This window comes from Clarias gariepinus, chromosome 16 (genome assembly GCF_024256425.1).
Source record: "Clarias gariepinus isolate MV-2021 ecotype Netherlands chromosome 16, CGAR_prim_01v2, whole genome shotgun sequence".
NCBI classification, from domain to species: domain Eukaryota; kingdom Metazoa; phylum Chordata; class Actinopteri; order Siluriformes; family Clariidae; genus Clarias; species Clarias gariepinus.
Window position 1 is genome coordinate 17,766,811 of NC_071115.1, and position 18,316 is coordinate 17,785,126.

The 18,316-nt window shown below is 37.5% G+C and overlaps 1 protein-coding gene across 1 annotated transcript in view; it reads right to left on the reverse strand.

The window, feature by feature from the left end:
• Positions 1 to 503: 503 nt before the first annotated feature.
• Positions 504 to 18,316, reverse strand: part of xpo6 (exportin 6) — a 28,778-nt gene continuing 10,965 nt past the window's right edge. Inside the window, exons 13-25 of the mRNA XM_053514587.1 lie at positions 14,533 to 14,692; positions 13,600 to 13,692; positions 13,273 to 13,420; positions 12,552 to 12,698; positions 12,239 to 12,410; positions 11,151 to 11,306; positions 9,737 to 9,851; positions 7,260 to 7,338; positions 7,037 to 7,129; positions 6,789 to 6,950; positions 6,132 to 6,230; positions 5,808 to 6,038; positions 504 to 2,014 (exon numbers count right to left, since the gene is read on the reverse strand). Coding sequence (XP_053370562.1) covers positions 1,913 to 2,014; positions 5,808 to 6,038; positions 6,132 to 6,230; positions 6,789 to 6,950; positions 7,037 to 7,129; positions 7,260 to 7,338; positions 9,737 to 9,851; positions 11,151 to 11,306; positions 12,239 to 12,410; positions 12,552 to 12,698; positions 13,273 to 13,420; positions 13,600 to 13,692; positions 14,533 to 14,692 — 1,757 coding nt within the window. The 3' untranslated portion in view covers positions 504 to 1,912. The remainder of the gene's footprint in view (positions 2,015 to 5,807; positions 6,039 to 6,131; positions 6,231 to 6,788; positions 6,951 to 7,036; positions 7,130 to 7,259; positions 7,339 to 9,736; positions 9,852 to 11,150; positions 11,307 to 12,238; positions 12,411 to 12,551; positions 12,699 to 13,272; positions 13,421 to 13,599; positions 13,693 to 14,532; positions 14,693 to 18,316) is intronic.

Below are 18,316 nucleotides of genomic sequence, written 5' to 3' on the forward strand. Positions count from 1 at the left end.
ACTGAAAAATACACACTTAAAATCAAAGTTTATTTTGGGACAAGGTCACAAAACAAACATTACCCTTGTTCATGGAACGAGTGGAACGCGTGTGTGTGTGTGGGACAGCGAACACGTCTGAGCAAGGATCAGGACATGTACCTCGTATACAAATAAATAATACGCACCATAGGCCACTGACCCACCACAAGGCTTAAAAAAGTTGAGCATCTTCTAAATTTGATTTAGGATTTAGAGAGGTGCTTCTGAATAGATATTACTAAATAATGTAATACAGGAGCACAAATTTATGACAATGTGCAAAGTAAAAAAAAAAAAATTTTTTAGATCCCTCATTAAACTAACGAACTGCCTTGATAGTTTATTCGAATATTAAATTATGGGGAAAATAAGCTTCCGCAGTGCAATCATCATATTTTTTATAAAATATCTTCCTTTAAACGCTACATTTAAAAAGATCAGCTTTTTTTTAAATGACCAAAAACAAAAACAAGTCAAACAAATTAGAATTAAAACAATTTATTTTTCTAGACGGATCTAGGTAGTCATTAAGTGCTGGCACTGAATGAAATGCGATGTATTTAAGAACATGGTACAATTTTGAGACACATTTGTATTACAGTGCAAAGTAAGGGGAAAGAAGTTTTAATTTAACTCTCATATTACACAGCTTTGAAATGTACTTGGGTTGAAAAATGCTAAACCCATAAATACACTTACAATAATTAGGGTATAATAGTATAATCCTCTTTGACAGCTCTGTGAAAATATAAAAGTCCTGGTCTACTGGTAATCCCCAAGAACCAGGAAGTCACCAGATGTGGGCAGACCAATAACTGCTACTGTCCCAAATGCCATCCCATAGGACCTGTGACTTCTTTTTTCCATTTCTTGTCCAAATTACATTAAACATTAATTTCTCTATCCTACTTGACCAGTCTGCATTTTCCCAACCCATCAAGCACAAAGTGGTTATTCATAAATTACCAAAAACAACAAAACAATTAAAGCAAGCACTTTAACATTTTTGATTTAACCGGGTGAAGCTGTGCCAGAATGACAACTGGTCGTTTGATCCTCCCCATTGACAGTCATTACACACATCAGAGAGGAAAATTGTTAAAAGTACATTTAAATGAAGAACTGATGTGTAAAGCTTAAACCCTGCCTAAACAATTTCAATTATCACTGACTGAACTTTAATCTGGATTTTGACTGGTATTACTGTTTTAAAAAAGTAAAGCACAAGATTTTAAGGAGTGAACAAAGGAAAGGGCAGCAAATACACAGGTGTTTCCTTATAAAACTTTATTGAAGGTCTATCTCCTGAATCAGGATGGAATGATATGAAAGGAGTAAGAGTCCGTCTCCATGGCGATGAAAGCGTTAAAATTAGAAATGAAAGAAAATGTAACTCTCGCTCTTCATCTCAGAGGTCCATTTTAAAACAGTACTTACGCTATTAGTCACCAAAGACCCAATCAAGCGTCCAAGTCAAACTGTGTTCACTCTTTATAAATCAAAACTGTTCACCTCATCTGCAGCCGAGTGCTATAAATGGCACTTCTTTTTAAGAGAACAATGATTCAAAACCCAAGCCACAGTGCTTACACACCCACTTAAACGTGCACTCAACTTAAACCAGCTTCAGCTCTTCAGCTCCGCTCACCTTTGCAGCAGTGGAACATACACTTTGGCCTCATGATCGTTGGCAACGTGAACTTTTGCTGAAATAAACATAAAAAAAAAGCTAACAAACCCCACAAACGGTGTGGTTCTGATATCACACCGCTACGGAGAGATTGTAGGCTGGGTCCTGGCAGAGGGCGTGGCTTGACCACTTGTGTGGAAGTGATCTGCTTCCTCGTGAAGACGAGATGTGGTTTGGCTTTGCACTTAGCGGGGAACATCGCTATAATTTCAGTGTTCCTGGAGGCAGGCTTCCATTGCACAGTCTGTAAAAACGCAGGTCATTCACTAATCGATACACTCCCTGAGAAAATGATGGCAGGTCCTAAAGTATAAGAGAGCACAACACAAAATAAAATTAGTGTGGAATGTCATGTCTAAAGTTATTAGTACATGGTGAATTTGAGTTTGTGTGTGTACAAAGCCAATATTTTATATATTTTAATTAATGGTTATGACTTTTGAAGTAATGGTTTTATCATGCCATGACCTCATCTGTAAATATTATTTACTTGTAGAAATGTGTAGCGCAGTAATTCAGTCAGGACCCTCAGTTAGACACAAACGCACAGGAACAGTAAAGAGCTCAACCCCTCCTGGCACACATTAACTGCGCTCAGGAAAGGCTTATCGTTAATTGTTATTGAACGATTGGTTTGCCAACAATGTTCTAGAACTGGGGTCTCCAAATCCAGTCCTGGAGGGCCAGTGATCAGCACAGTTTGTAATTCGACTAGGTGCATAAACCAGCTTCAGCTAGTCCAGAATGCAGCAGCGAGAGTCCTCACTAGAACCAGAAGATACGAGCACATCACACCTATCTTATCTTCACTTTATCAATTTCGCATTGATTTTAAAATACTACTTTTGACATATAAAGCATTAAATGGTCTCAGACCGCAATATCTAAGTGAACTGCTAGTCTCTTACGATCCGCCATGCCCACTTCGATCAAAAGATGCAGGCTGCTTATCAGTACCGCACATTATAAAAAACTACAGCTGGGGGCAGAGCTTTTTTCTAACAAAGCCCCAAAATTATGGAATAGTCTTCCAAATAGTGTTCGGGACTCAGACACAGTCTCAGTGTTTAAGTCCAGGCTAAAAACCTATTCATTTAATCAAGCATTTTTATAAGTAGATTTGCCTTAGGTTAGGCAGATCTGGCGGACTCATGGTCGTAGAGTATTATGGTGAACTGGTATGTTTAGATGCTGTCCTCCCCACTCTCATTGATCACTCAGGTTTGTTGACGGTGAGGTGATTGTTTGCTTTACATCTCAGGGAGCCCTCATGTCTGTGTTTCCTTCTGGCTGTCCCTTTTAGTTATGCTGTCACAGTTAGTCCTGCCAGGGTCTCTGCTTGCACTCTACAGTAAATATACATTTACATTATACATTATATGACTGTGACCAGACCTAACTGTTATCTCTTCTCTTCTGCTCTCTCTCCTGCTCTTTCTCTTCCCTCTCTCCCCCTCGCTCTCCTTCCCTCTCTCTGTCGAGCTATACATGTCGTTCCTGAGCTGCCAGTGATCCAGACTCCCTCTGCCCTCCGGACCCGTCTGACCCATCCTGGTGCCCCGCTTCTGGTTGGAGATCTCGTCACATGGATGCCTGGATTGTGTGTCTCTTTGGGATGCGTCTTGAGTCTGGGGATGGTTCTCTCTACTTAGAAGACGGCTCTGGCCTCGACTGGTGTTGGCAGCTGTTTCTCTGAAGTCTTGACCGTTCGATAGTTCAGGACTGGAACTTCATACAGTTTTCAATAACAAACTGGACTCCATATTAACATCAATTAACATCAACTGTTATGCTAAACTGCCTGCCAACTAACACACAGTATGAATGCAGATTAATTTCTGCTCTCTGTTTCACCCAAATGAGGATGGGTTCCCTGTTGAGTCTGGTTCCTCTCAAGGTTTCTTCCTACCATCATCTCAGGGAGTTTTTCTCTTGCCACTGTCGCCCTCGGCTTGCTTACCAGGGACTATCTGACCATTTTGATTCATACACATTCAAATTTCATACAAACTTAAATAATTCTTTTGATTGTGTAAAGCTGCTTTGGGACAATGCCAATTGTTAAAAGCGCTATATAAATAAAATTGAATTGAATTGAATTAAATTAAACGGTTGAGATATACAGTACTGTACAAAGGTTTTAGGCAGGTATGAAAAAATGCTACAACGTAAAAATGCTACAACGTAAAAATGCTTTCAAAAATAGAAGTATTAAGTTTACTTTTAATATTTTACTTTTATTTTATGATGAGTGGAAAGTAAATGAACAAAAGAGAAATCAAAATCAAATCAGTATTTCGTGCGACCATTTTTTGCCTGCAAAACCAAAACTGGCATTAATTCTTTTAAATCCACTTGCATATAGTTTTTGAAGTAACTCAGGAGGTATGTTGGTCCAAACATTTTGGAGAACTAAACACAGATATTTTGTGAATGTAGGCTGCCTCAAATCCTTATGTCTCTTTATGTAATCCCAGACAAACTCAATGATGGGTGTACCCAGGACCCACTGGTTTCCACCAGTTCTTAGCTAAAGGCATTGCTGGACATCCTTCGATGCGTTTTTGATCTGCTGCATTAACCTTCCTTGGCTGACCCCTTAGTCTACGGTCCTTAACACTGCCCGTTTTAATGTGCTTCTTTAAAATAGCTTCAACAGCACTTCTTGAAACCCGTTTGCTTTGAATTTGATGCCTGGGAGAGACCTTGCAGATGCAGTATAACTACCTTGTATCTTGTTGCTATGTTCAGTCTTGCCATGGACAACTTGTCTGTTTCAGTTAATGGGTTTATTTTAATCCACATATGAAACTAATGATTATTAGCACCTGCTAGGTATAATTTGTTAATCATACACCCAAAATAGTTGACGTTGTGCAAGTGTAAGAATTAATGCTGGTTTGAAGCCAAAAAGTAGTTGATTTGATTTAGATTCATTTCTGTTCACTTACAATGCATTTTATAAATTGATCAATAAAAAAAAAAAATATATATATATATATATATATATATATATATATATATATATATATTTTTTTTTTTAAAGCATTCCCAGTTTTTAGCATTTCTTCACTCCTGTCTAAAACATTTGCACAGTACTGTTGCTCTCCAAGAAATTAAATTGGCAGGGAGATTGTATGGCTATATTCATGGCGAGAGTCATTTTTGTTATTCAGTTTTAAAACTAGATAAGAACTTCGAAACTACATTTGGATTTACTTGTTTAAAAATTTTTTTTTTTAAGTGTCAACCGAATAAAACAAGTTCCTTAAAAGGACTAAAAGAGTTACTGTCAAATAAAATATGTTTGATGCAGAGAAGGGTTCTGCATGATAAACATTGTGGTGGATTTTCTCTCGACAGTAAAAATGTTCGTGTAGCCTTTGAGCGCCCTATCCCACATCTTGTATTGATCTCAACGATTTTTATAAGGAAATTTGTGTCTTGATCAACATCGGAGTTTATTTTATATAGTTTATTATTTAAGCATTCATATAGGTTATTATTTAGGCATTGGTTCGATTCTGATTGCCATTCATTTTTGATGTATTTAAAATTGGTTTTAAATCTGTGATTGGTATAGAGCATTTGATTGTTTTTTTTTGTTTTTTTGGATAATGCTTCTTTGGCAGTTTTGTCTGCTTTCTCATTACCATGGATTCAAATGGAATCTCAGCGACCTAACTCTTTAAAGTTATTAGCAAGTATGCAAGAAGCTGGGGCAGCTAATCTAATTGTAGCAAACTGTTGGGGTTTGTAGAGATTCTCTCATATTAAGGATATTGAGGCGTGCAATTTTCACATTATGATGACCTAGATAAAAAAAAAAAAAAATCAAGGTTTCACAATATTAATGCTATAAGTGATTTAAAAAAAGGCTGGTTGTAAAGTGATTAAAATTTTGGAAACAAAAAGACCAAAAAAGACTAAAAATCTATTTACTGCTGCAATGTGCACTAGTACTTCTATAAAAGACAGTTGTTGGTTTTAGTTTTTTCAACAAGGTGGTCAAGGGTGATGTAACTGCTGAATAAATAAGTACACTGTGCAAACTGCAACACAACACATCTTGAAAAATATAAATTAAAGTGCTTACCCTCTCTGGCGTGAAGTTGCGAGCAAGCGTTGTGCGTTGGTGAGGGTCGAGGCCTTGACAGCTGTTAAGGAACTCTGGCAGGAAGGAGGAAAAAAAAGCTGAGAAATCTACAGCGGCCATGTTGTAGAGGGCCATAGTGATATCATCCTGCAGGAGGTCATGGCTCTTATGCAGGAGAACTTGTAGCAGCACGTTGATGAAATGGAAGAGCATGGAGTTTCTGAACAGCTTCTGAATGAACAAAAATGCAGACACACACACACTGGGTAAGCAGAATAAACACACACATAAATCAAACAATCTGATAATTGGCGGATATCTTACCCTGTGGTACAGTTTGTGTTTTGTGTTAAGAACCTCCAGATAATTCAAGTTCTGTTTGAAGATATGGATATCTGGCTGCAGGAAGGACTGTCCAAAGGCCTGTCAAAAACAAATCATACATCATTCAGGTCACTGCACCAAAACAAAATAATATACCATATTCATCATTTCCTTTGTCATGTTTCTCACCGATGGTCCAGAAATCTTTTCTCAATAGTAATCAACTAGTTTAGACCAGAAGTTCTTTTTGCAAGTACATAATCCAACAATACAAATATTTGTGCATTATTTTTTAATTCTTACAGAACCCTTTAAGCCATATGCAATCCAAATTCATGGCTAAAATATGACACGTTGCCAGTTAGGCAAGTAATTTGTCTCAATTTGCACTCCCTACAGAAGAAACACAGTAATTTTCAAACAGGCCTAAATATTTGGATTGCAATGGGCCAGCAGTGAAACCATCATGGTGGTGACATGGTAGTGCTGTGCTTCGTCACAAGTTGTTGGGGTTTTTAAACAGAGTGTTATTTCTGTTATTGGAAACAGTATCAACAGGCTGGGTGTGTCAAGTACAGAGCACATACTTTTTAGGCTATATGACTTTTCTGTGCGACATGAAGGTTTTAGTTTGAATTAAAGCTTTGTGCTGTGTACCTGCATGGCAGCAATAAACTGGGCCTCATTCTCCATGTGTTCTTCTGCTCCTGCTCTCTGAACACTGTTTAGGACCGAGGTCTTAAAGAAGAACCTCCAGTTCTGATGGAGGATTTGAAAAAGTAGCTCGAACATTTCAACTTTGACGTCTGGACAGGAACGCTGCAAAGCAAAGTGTTTAGACTGCAAGTTTAAAAAAACTGAAAAATCATTGTACAACAGACAGTCTTAAATTGAATGGAGCTTACATCTGCCACTATGGGGTAAACCTGCTCCATGCAAAGACTGAGGATGCTGGGTAACATGGGTTTAAATGTCTGACCAGGCTCCTGAACCACAACCTGCACAAATACACACAGTAGATTAGTTACAATTATATCTACTCATTTAGCTCACTGAACGTTAACTTCTGAACCACACATTATCTCTCACACATGCAAATAATAATAATTTTTTTTTATATTTTCATACCTGTAGAATCTTGAGGAATTTTTCAACAACTTTTGATCCAGCACTGCCCTCCTGGAGAATGCTGACAGCCAGCTGCTCCCTAAAACATTTGAATAAAAGATATATCATTATATTATAGTCTCTAATGATCATCTCTATTAGCAAGCATGCATACCAAAGCGATTGGTAGCAAACTGCTTGGTTGTCAAGGTTAGAATGCTATCCATAGCTGCTAGTGTAAGCTGATAACGGTTAGAGGTTATTTTTCTAACACAGATGCTGATTGTTTGCTGCCTCAATTATAATATTTGATAATATAATTGAATATTTTTTTTTTTACTACAGAAATCAGCGAAACAGTTATTTTATTTAAAAAACTTAAATATGAAAGGGCATTGGGATATTTATTTTACAAAGCCTTCTTTAAAAAAAAAAAAAAAAAAAAAAAAAAAGTTTAAACAAAGGCTGCCTCAGTTGGTGTGTCATCAGTGCTAGCTTTAATGTACCACAATGGGTGCTGGAGCATTCTCTGGGGTAGCACCAACGCTCCCTTTTAATATTAGATATTGTAACAAGACTCTTTAAATGAGCATAATAGCTTTAATATGCGTTATGATAACATTATCACTTATTTTACTTTCTACATATGGATTATCCATTTTTACTGATAACTCATTTTATACTATATAATTAAACCATTTTAAAATTAATTTACAACATGTAGGCTGTAGAGGAGTTAGTTAAAGCACTTCAGGTGTCTTTTTTTTGGGGGGGCGGGGGGATTGTGTAGGTGTTTTGCCTGCCATGTGGAAGGCCCGGGTTTGACTCCCAGCCAGTGCCTAAAACCCCCAGACACTGGATGCAGTGCCGATCCCAAGCCCGGATAAAATAGGAGGGTTGCATCAGGAAGGGCATCCGTCGTAAAACCTGTCCCAAGTTTTTTGTCCTTGTGTGGACCGGATAGTCCGCTATGGCGACTCCTTGCCGAAAGCAGCCAAAAGATCAACAACATAAAGTGTCTATTTTTATATAACATAACTAGATGTGCCCGCGACTTTGCGTGAAATTTAATTGCACACTTCATAAGTATACTTTTAAAAATTTAAAACATCTGTTAAATTTCGGAATTAACAAAAATGTTAATGTGTTACCGTGAAGTGAGCAGAATGAAGGTGTGAGATCACATTTATTACGAAGAATTTAAATAAACACAAGCACATTTTACAAAAATGTACAGCGCCAACTGTTGAATTTCAGAATGAACTAATGAATTGTAATAAGGGCATTTTCCATTTCAATTTCAAATTAGCATATCTTAATCTTGATGTGTTCTATTACTCTTCCTAAGTCCCTCCAAAAAAATATATTTTTGCCAATATCTTCAATGTTTTTACAATAGTAATATTGCTAATGTTCAATTTTTTAAACAAAGTACTTATTTACCCATTGTATGGTATTTTAATATATATATATACACACACACACACACTTAGCAAAAAAGAAACGTCCTCTGACTTTCAACTGTTTTAACTTTCAGTAAACTTAATGTGTAAATATTTGTATGAACACTAAAAGAGTCAACACCATAAGACATAAACTAAAAATGTTTCACAATGTGTCCCTGAATGAAGGGAGGCTCAAAATCAAAAGTACCAGTATCTGGTGTGGCCACCAGTACTGCAGTGCATCTTCTCCTCATGGACTGCCTATTGCGGACAGTCCGAGCACTGATGGAGGGATTGTGTGTTCCTGGTGTGACTCGGGCAGTTGTTGTGGCCATCCTGTACCTGTCACGCAGGTGTGATATTCGGATGTACCGAGCCTGTGCAGGTGTTGTTACACGTGGTCTTCCACTGCGAGGATGATCAGCTGTCCTTCCTGTCTCCCTGTAGCGCTGTCTTAGGCGTCTCACAGTGCGGACATGGCGATTTATTGCCCTAGCCACATCAGCGGTCCTCATGCCTCCCTGCAGCATGCCTAATGCACGTTCACGCAGATGAGCAGGGACCCTGGGCATCTTTCTTTGGGTGTTTTTCCACAGTCGGTAGACAAGTCTCTTTAGTGTCCTGCGTTTTTAGAACTGTGACCTTAAATGCCTACTTTCTGTAAGCTGTTAAGGTCTTAACGACCATTCGACAGGTGCATGTTAATTAATTGATTATGGTTAATTGAACATGCATGGAAAACATTGTTTAAACCCTTTACAATGAAGATCCGTAAAGTAATTTGGATTTTTACAACATTATTGTTGGAATACACAGTCCTGAAAAAGGGACGTTTCTTTTTTTGCTGAGTATATATATGTAAAATAGATTACACTATTGTACAGTATTATTATTATTGTTGTTGTTGTCGTCGTCGTTTGTCTTTTGGCTGCTACGGTCAAGGGGTCGCCACAGCGGACCGTCTGATCCGCACAGCAAATTGGCACAGGTTGTGTTACCATTATTAGTGTTATTAAAAATTATTTACTAAAGCATAGATGTGTGCATGGTTACCTGGTGAACATGCTGAGGAAAGTCTGAATAACCTGTTCAGTGAATGCGACTCCCATCTGCACCCTAAGTGCCTGGAATAGTGTGAGGAAGAAACTCAGCATCTCATCTGTTATATCTGAAGAAAAAAGGTAAAACAACAGCAAATCAATTAAACATAGCAAGAAAAAAAAAAAAAAAAAAAAAAAACACGAATGTCACTTTAAATTACATCCTGCCCCTAAAGTCATACTTTCTTCGTTTACCTATTGTAATGTGAAGCAACCTTTATTAAAAAGTGTGACTTAGCAGGATAGCATGTTTACATGTAAATATTCTCTCTATTCACTTAGTTTTTAAATGTGCAAAAAGCTGGATCTACAGGCATTTTTACCTTAAACGACATTTATTATTTTTTCTTTTTATTTCAGACCCAAACTGGCTTTGTAACTAACAAATATGAGATGAAGTGGAACCAATCCCAACACCATTCCACATTTCAATCTTTGGAGTCATCTGAAGTCAGTAATTTTTGGAACTGGCCCAGAATAACCTAAAGGAGGAAATCGTCTCTGCATGTAACTTCAGTTCTGATACATTAATGGTGCAGTAGGAAACTTGCTTTATAAAAAAAAAAAAAAAAAAATTGGTGTCGTAAAATGTTCGTGACCAAGATGCATGAAACAGTGTGAGAACAATGCAAAAATACTTACTTCTAAAGGTTTTTAATTCTTCCTAGTGTTGCCAGATTGGGCGGAATCAGGTATTGCCACACTGACTGCAATTTGTTGATTTTTTTTTCTATAACTGTATTTGTATAGTTTGCATTTCAGGTGCCAAAACCTATTCTTCTTCAATCCTTACAGTGGCATGTATGTTTATGCTTTTTGTGAAAGTTTGTGAAAATTCCCATTAATTTTAAATAAAATGCATTCTGGGTTGCCCTATAAATCCCATCATTTGCAGTAAAACATTCTACAGCTTATATTCTTTGAAGTTACGTGTTTCTTTGGTGGTGCTTGATTGTAAGTAGTGATAATGGTGTAAGGACAGGCTAACACTTGAGGCCAACTTACATTTTATCTATTGAAATGTGGGTCAATATCAGTTAGATTTATAGTAACAAGCAAGTGTTTACATTTAAATGTATGCCTAGTAATATTGTCAAACTACACACAGTCAGAACCACATATCGACATGCATCTAATGTCTAATGAAACATTTTGGTCATTATGTGTCACTTTAGGTACAAACATGGGTCTGTGTGAACACATTTATAATTTACATTGAATAAAATATATAATTTATTATCAAACACATTTACACACCAATACGGTACTTTTCTAGAATAGTCTGTTACACCCCTGAGAGAAAATTTCACAAGTTTTTAAGTAAACATTACTCTGTGAGGAGTGAACTAGAGCACAGGGACTCTTACCAGGCTGATGAATGTACAGTGGGAACAGAGCCAGAGTAACCTGGACAGACTCCTGCAAGCTCTGATAACCAATCTGACGAGATTTTGTGGCTTCTCCTGATATGCTGTCCACTAGATCTTTCAGTACACACAAGGTTTGCTGCAGCACAACTTTACCTAAAAAGGTTAACAAACAGTGTAACGCAATTGTTAAATAAAAAACCTATAAAAAAATTGCACTTTGGATGCTTTAACCTTCCACAAGCTCATGTTCACAAAAGGTGCAAAACAGATCCATTTACAGAGGAGAAAACTGCCAAGAATTTCCTGCTTAAGTCGCGACAGCAACTCTAAACTCTGATTCCTTATCATGGGGTCATGACATAAAACTCACATTTTACACGAAGGAGAAAAAAAAAAAAACTTTCCACAAAAAAAGTCAACAGTCAAGCAAAATTTGTAAAAATAACAAGAGCTTGTAAAAGGGCACCGGTGGCTCAGTGGTAGGTGTTTAGCCTGCCATGCGGAAGGCCTGGGTTCAATTCCCAGCCAGTGCCCAAAGCCCCCAGCCACTGGATGCAGTGCCGGTCCCAAGCCCGGATAAATGGTGGGGTTGCGTCAGTAAGGGCATCCGGCGTAAAAACCTGTGCCAAGTTGTTGTGTGGACTGGATATTCTGTTGTGGCGACCCCTTGCCGGGAGCAGCCGAAAGACCAACAACAACAAGAGCTTGTAGGATTATTGTGCATCCAATGGCTCATCACAAGCACATGTTATTACATTTATTGATGGCTGATCAGTTTTTCTTCTTCGCTAATCCATCTACTCCTGGGTCAAGATGCTTCTCTGCTTCACGTTCAAAAATCTGCAATTTTCTAATGATGTGCTTCACTGAGTGGTCAAAAGTGAGTTCGAAAGAAGAAATAAAGTACGTCATCATTTTGACAAGAAAGAAGCACATAGCATTGTTTGGACAGTTTGTTAAACAAATTTTTTAAATCTATATTGAACTAACTGACAATTATTAAAAATTTAATTCAGGTTTTTTTTTTGTACAATAGAAGAAGGCCTTCTAATTTATCTGAAGGACATGAGAGTGATTAAACTCACTGTTGGGATGGTGGTTTGGTGGGCGGGGCAGCAGGCGGTACTGATGTGTGATGGTGCTGATTAGACGGGCATGACTGGTTGATCGGCTTGGCCATTGTTGTTCTGCCTCTGGTAGGCTAGGCCACGGTAAAAGAAGCATGTTTGATAAAGCCCTACACACCAGAACATGAGCCTAGAACACACATATTACAAAATAAGCAAGTACGCACACAAAAAACTGTATCTGAGAAAACAACACTAACAGCAAAACGTAAAATGTGTTACAGAAATAAAAATATGTAGTCTGTGATGATTAAATATCACACACACAGACCTCCTGAGGCAGCCTTTGATTGTGGTTTTCCGTGATGAGATTGAAGACATTCTGTACCGCAGGTAGTGACACCATGAACACAGGGCGCACTGTTGTTGCCATGGATACCAGGAGATGGCAAGCAGATAACAGCAATTTCTCAGGAACCTAAAGCAGTACGAAGGTGCACAACTTCAACACAAGTGTGACATCTACAGACATGCCAGCTTTTTAACAAGAAATTCCTAGTAAGCAGCGGGTGTAAGAAAATTTCTTAGAAAAACCAAAAACAACCAGATGTGTATAAGCTTTACACAAATGTTATTTATGGTGAAAGTTATAGTTAATCAACTGCCTTATTTGTAGACAGCTGATTATTTGAGGATCAGAACAGTATTAAAATGGTCTTTACACTTTGTTTACCGACTTGAAAGAAAAAGCACTAAGTCGTTTGAGTTCTTGATTATGGGTAGAATTCGGCATCCTTGTATGAAAATTTTGTATTGCGTGGTGAATAACTGGCTTAACAGGATGTTCCATGTTAATGTAACTTTAATTCCAGTTCACAACAGTGGGGCGAAGAAGCTTCTAATCCAAAAAGCAAGTCTCACCTGACTTGGCTGAGTGTAAAAAACAGAGCAATGTGGTCTGAATGCCCAGACCAAACATTAAGTTGTATATTTACTGAACTAAACACAACTCACTCCTTGTTAGATAAAGTCACTCTTGGCGAAAATATTACCTTGCCATTAATGAGGGGTGTCGTGGCGGCCATACATGATGTGATGAGGTCAACAAATCGAGTTTGATCCTGCTGCCGCTGTACTTCGCTGCAGAACTGAGCCAGCCAATGCGAATATGCTTGCAGTGCAGCCAGTGACTGGGCATGGCTGCAAAAAAAAAAAAGAGTCACAATGTAAGAATACTAAAAGAGAATAAGTGCAATATCTCATTTATGTAGATCACAAGGTATGAAAAACTACTTAACAGTGCATAATTTTCAGCACTAAACATGGGAGGGGTTAATATCTGTATTATACACAGATGGTTTGTATTTGTGTGCACTTACACATCTATAAGGTCAGGTTTAAGAACTGAAGGAACAGCCATTTCAACGTCATACAGGCTAATTTGAGAGCCATAACAAGTGACCTCCACAAGCCTGACAGGGAAAGAAAGAAAGAAAGAAAAATCAACATCACACCAGGGGGAAAAAAATATATATATAGTGGTTTATTGCACATAACATTAATTCTGTGAAAGGTATGTTAATTGTCTATCATTTGGTTGATACATTTCTTTGTTTTAAATTAATTTGGCACTGCTAGTGTATGTTGTTCTCCTTGACATTTCCACAAAATCCATGGTCCAAGTTTCCCCATGTGCTTAATTCAAGCTGCAAGACCTACTGGATACCATCAGCTGGCTATTCACTCTGCACTGACACTAATTACACCATTGAAAGCAGGGACTGAGCAGGACTTCCAGCCAGACAGCTGAGGGATTGCTCAGGACTACTGACCTTTTGCAGACACGTGACTTCCATGACGTCAGTCACAACAGCGGATAACAGAATTATCATTAACCAACATTAGCCTACTATGTATTTTCTTTGGTAATTATATTTGTGGTGTTTGTTTTTTAAAGAGAAATCCTTTTTTTCTACAGGATTACCAGATGCTTTGTGCCCTGATGCCCATGTTCTTGTGCAACTTACGAAACAATAATAAAATGATTTTTTTTTTTATTCGCACAATAAAATCATGACAGTTAAGTGTACATCCCCTGTAAGAAACTTAAAATATTCTGTAATAAACAGATGCAAAAAGGCTATGGGCAAAGCTAAAAGATGCTTCTACTGTTAAATCATGGCAATGTCACATAATAGAAGGGCGGCATCTTTTTCTATCAAAATAAGTTTTTGTCTAAATAACAGCTACAACAGAATCTGATTAAACTTTTAAACCCGAAAAATTTGTGCATTTAGAAAAGGGTAACAGACCTCTGAACAATAGCTAGTGCATCGTTGAAGCGAGCTGTAAAGACGTCTCCGGTGAAAAACTCAGCCAACCGGCCAACAGCCTGCAGCAGGGAGCTTAAATCTCTCAGGGCACAGTGCAGCTTCCGACAGTCAGCTTCCGCTGTGATGTTTAACCTGCGATCTGCACGCAAACCCAGGCGCAGTAAAATTAAACAGGGAAGTGAAGCACAACTTCTCAATAATGAGCAAAAAAAAAAAAAAAAAAAAAAAATCATACTATTTCAGTTGCAAAAACGAAATCTTACACCAAAAAGATACTTGGATAGGTTAGAGTTAAACAAAAATTGTACTTTAATATCTAGTTTTTGAATAACAAAAGTGCTTCTCGCCATGAACATAGCCATAGAAGCTGGCACGGCGTTAAAAAAGAAAGAAAGAATACAGGACATAGTGAAAAATTTCACTGAAAATGTAAAAGAAATATATACTGAACTGTAAAAATCTTTCCAAACAGCTTCAGTTATAAAATTTGCCTGTAGGCTATAGGACACAGATTGTTCCTGATGTATTGGTTTTAACTCTTGGAGATCAAGCTTTGCACACTTTATACCTCTTTTTGGCATAGCACACTTTTCCATCAAAAATCAGGTTTTCAATTTGCAACTTTTGCTGCATTTCCAATCAGATCTTGCTGCAACTTTTGCCACGTCCCCCCATCTAAAAAAAACATGGGTATACAAACTGCTGCAACCACAGTCACAAAAACAAAACCAGTGTATTACTGATATTTGCTCAATAGCTGGTTTTAATATATAGCTTATTTTGAGGAGTTGAAAGTCTATAAAGACTGTCAGTGAACTGAAAGCAGGACGTGAAGAAACAACTCTGACCACAGACCCGTTTAAAAACCACACAAAAGCAGCTTAGTACAGAGTTAAGTAGTTAGTCATCAGAATTACAGAACGTCAAGACTGAAATGTTCAGAAAATGTAAAATTAGCTAGCATGCAAAGCACACTGCAGAAAGTTCAGGGTACTGATACTACTTTGTGTATTACTAGTTTACTTTTGGATCCCACACAGTTAAAAGGATACCGATAATATCAATGGCTGAATAAATTATTTGTCACATTGCACTAAAGTTGGAAGTGTAGAGTACCGTTTTGTGTGTTGAGGGCAAATTCTGTGAAATCGCCGCTCTTCTTAATTAAAGCTGCATTGAGAAATGATGAGATCATTCTTTTATGCTGTTGTTTAACCCCATGCCAGAAGCTTGAAGAGGCTGTTACTTTAACCCAACTGCAAAACAATGTTGTGTAATGCAATGTTTAAACACATACAGCTGCACCTCACAGCTGAACATTCATGACGACATTAGAGACCTAAACTTCTTACATAAGAGGCCTCATTTATCAAGTGACATCTGAATGGATTTAAGCTGAATTTGTTTGAGCGTTTACAGGGAAAAGGCTTTCATGGAATTGTTTTTTAAAAAACTGTGCATATTACTTCTACTCCTGAGTGTGCAAGTTTACATATTAAAAAATTATAATGTTTAAATCTCAACAGGATGACTGTCTGCAAATTATACAGTCATATGCATGGACTATTGCTTTTTTTTAAATACATGGAATTTACTGTTTTAAGCTGTTTACCTTAATAACATTTACAGCATTTTGTAGAGTGACATATTTGAAGAGCTCTGAAAGGTTTATTAAAAAAAAAAAAAAATGCATATGGGTTTTTCCTGACTTCAGAGTTTTGTCTTCAATAGGTGAAAGGTATGCACATCTGGATTGAGTTCATATAACTGACTTATTACGGTCTTTAAAAACATTCAGTGACTTTGTCTGAAGAAACCATTTGTTTTCACTGTATGCTTTGGTCATTCTCCACCTGTACCGTGAAGCTCTTTCTAATCAGTTTTGCAGCATTAGAATCTAAGCAGAAAATATCACACTATACACTACAGAATTCATCAGTAGTCACATCAGTTATCACATCAGTTATCATCAGTAAGCCAATGCCATTGGCAGCCATACAAGCCCATGCCATAATACTTCCTCCACAATGTTTAACAGATGATGTGGTACTTAAGCACTTCATTTCCTTACCCACATTCCTCTATTCCAGTACTTCTAAAAAATGGTATTCAAGACCCAAACAGGCTTTTTGCTTTTTTGTGTGTTTTCTAAAAATTTTTTGTTTTGTGCTGTTCTTAAGCATTACCAGTGGTTTGAATCTTGAGGTAAAACTGTGATATTTATGTTCATAATATGTTATAGATTTGACTTAGATGTTGTGGAAGGGTTTTCTTCCCCAAACCATGAACACATCTACTGTAGCTGTCTCCTAGATCTTTTGGTTGCTGAGCTCAAAATCTACTTAGTAGTTGGCTTGGTCACTTAAAAAAAAATAAAAACTGTCTTTCTCTCTCCCTCTGATAGGCCTGTTGTTTTTTTCAGCTGTAACTGCTAAACATGAAATGCAATATTTCTGCCAATTTGATTAAAGCTGAAAGTCTACAATCTCATTTGACTGATTAATTTTGTAATCACTGTGTTCATGTACAGAAGCATAACATGGGGGAGGGGAAAGAAAAGAAAAAAGGTTTCACTGTCCAAATATTTACGGACCTGAATGAAACAATTCTACTGAATGGAGCATTAACAAAAAAAAGGAGACAGCAGAAGCAGCAGATCAGCCTAATTTCTCATGCAAACTTACTAATCTTGAGACTTTTTCATCTAACATATATTCTTTTTTTATTTCAGAGGACTGAAAACACCAGTAAAAGTCTGATTTCAGCCAACTTTAATATAAAGATAAAACACAAGGTGGCAGCATACTAAAAGTGCAACAGAATGAAAAATGATAAAGGCACATAACCACTATTCACTATAATGATTTATAGCATGCTCTGGAAAGCAGGTTACATTTGGGAGTACAGTGATTAACATTCTACACATATTATTCAACCAATAATTGTGTATTGTGTACAGTTGGGCAAAAAAGTATTTAGTCAGCTACCATGTGTGACCATTTGCAAGTTCTCCCACTTAAAAAGATGAGAGAAGCCTGTAATTTTCATCATAGGTATACCTCAACTATGAGTGACAAAAAATTAATTATAATTAAAAAATCAAGGAAAAAAAAAAAAATCACATGATTTTTTATGAATTAATTGGTAAATTTCTCTGTTAAATAAGTTTTTGGTCACCTACAGGTCTGTGAGAAATCTTGCTCATTTGTAACAACTTCTTTAAGAGGCTCCCCTGTCTCCTATTCGTTACCTGTATTAATGGCATCTGTTTGGACTCGTTCTCAGTATAACAGACACCTGTTCCCAAACTCAAACAGTCACTCTTTAAACTCCACCATGGCCAAGACCAAGGAGCTGTCAAAGGACACCAGAAACAAAATTGTGGGAATGTGGGAGCAATTTTTACAAAATGGAAGACATACAAGACCACTGATAATCTCCCTCGATCTGGGACTCCACGCAAGATCTCACCCCGTGGGGTCAAAAAGATCACAAGAACTGTGAGCAAAAATCTCCACATAGGGGGACCTAGTGAATGACCTGCAGAGAGCTGGAACCAAAGTACCAAAGGCTACCATCAGTAACACACTGCGCGGCCAGGGAATCAAATCCTGCAATAACAGATGTGTCCCCCTGCTTTTAAGCCACTCCAGGACCTTAAATTGCTTTTTACGAAGCCACTCCTTTGTTGTCTGGGCGGTGTGTTTGGGATCATTGTCATGCTGAAAGACCCAGCCACGTTTCATCTTCAATGCCCTTGCTG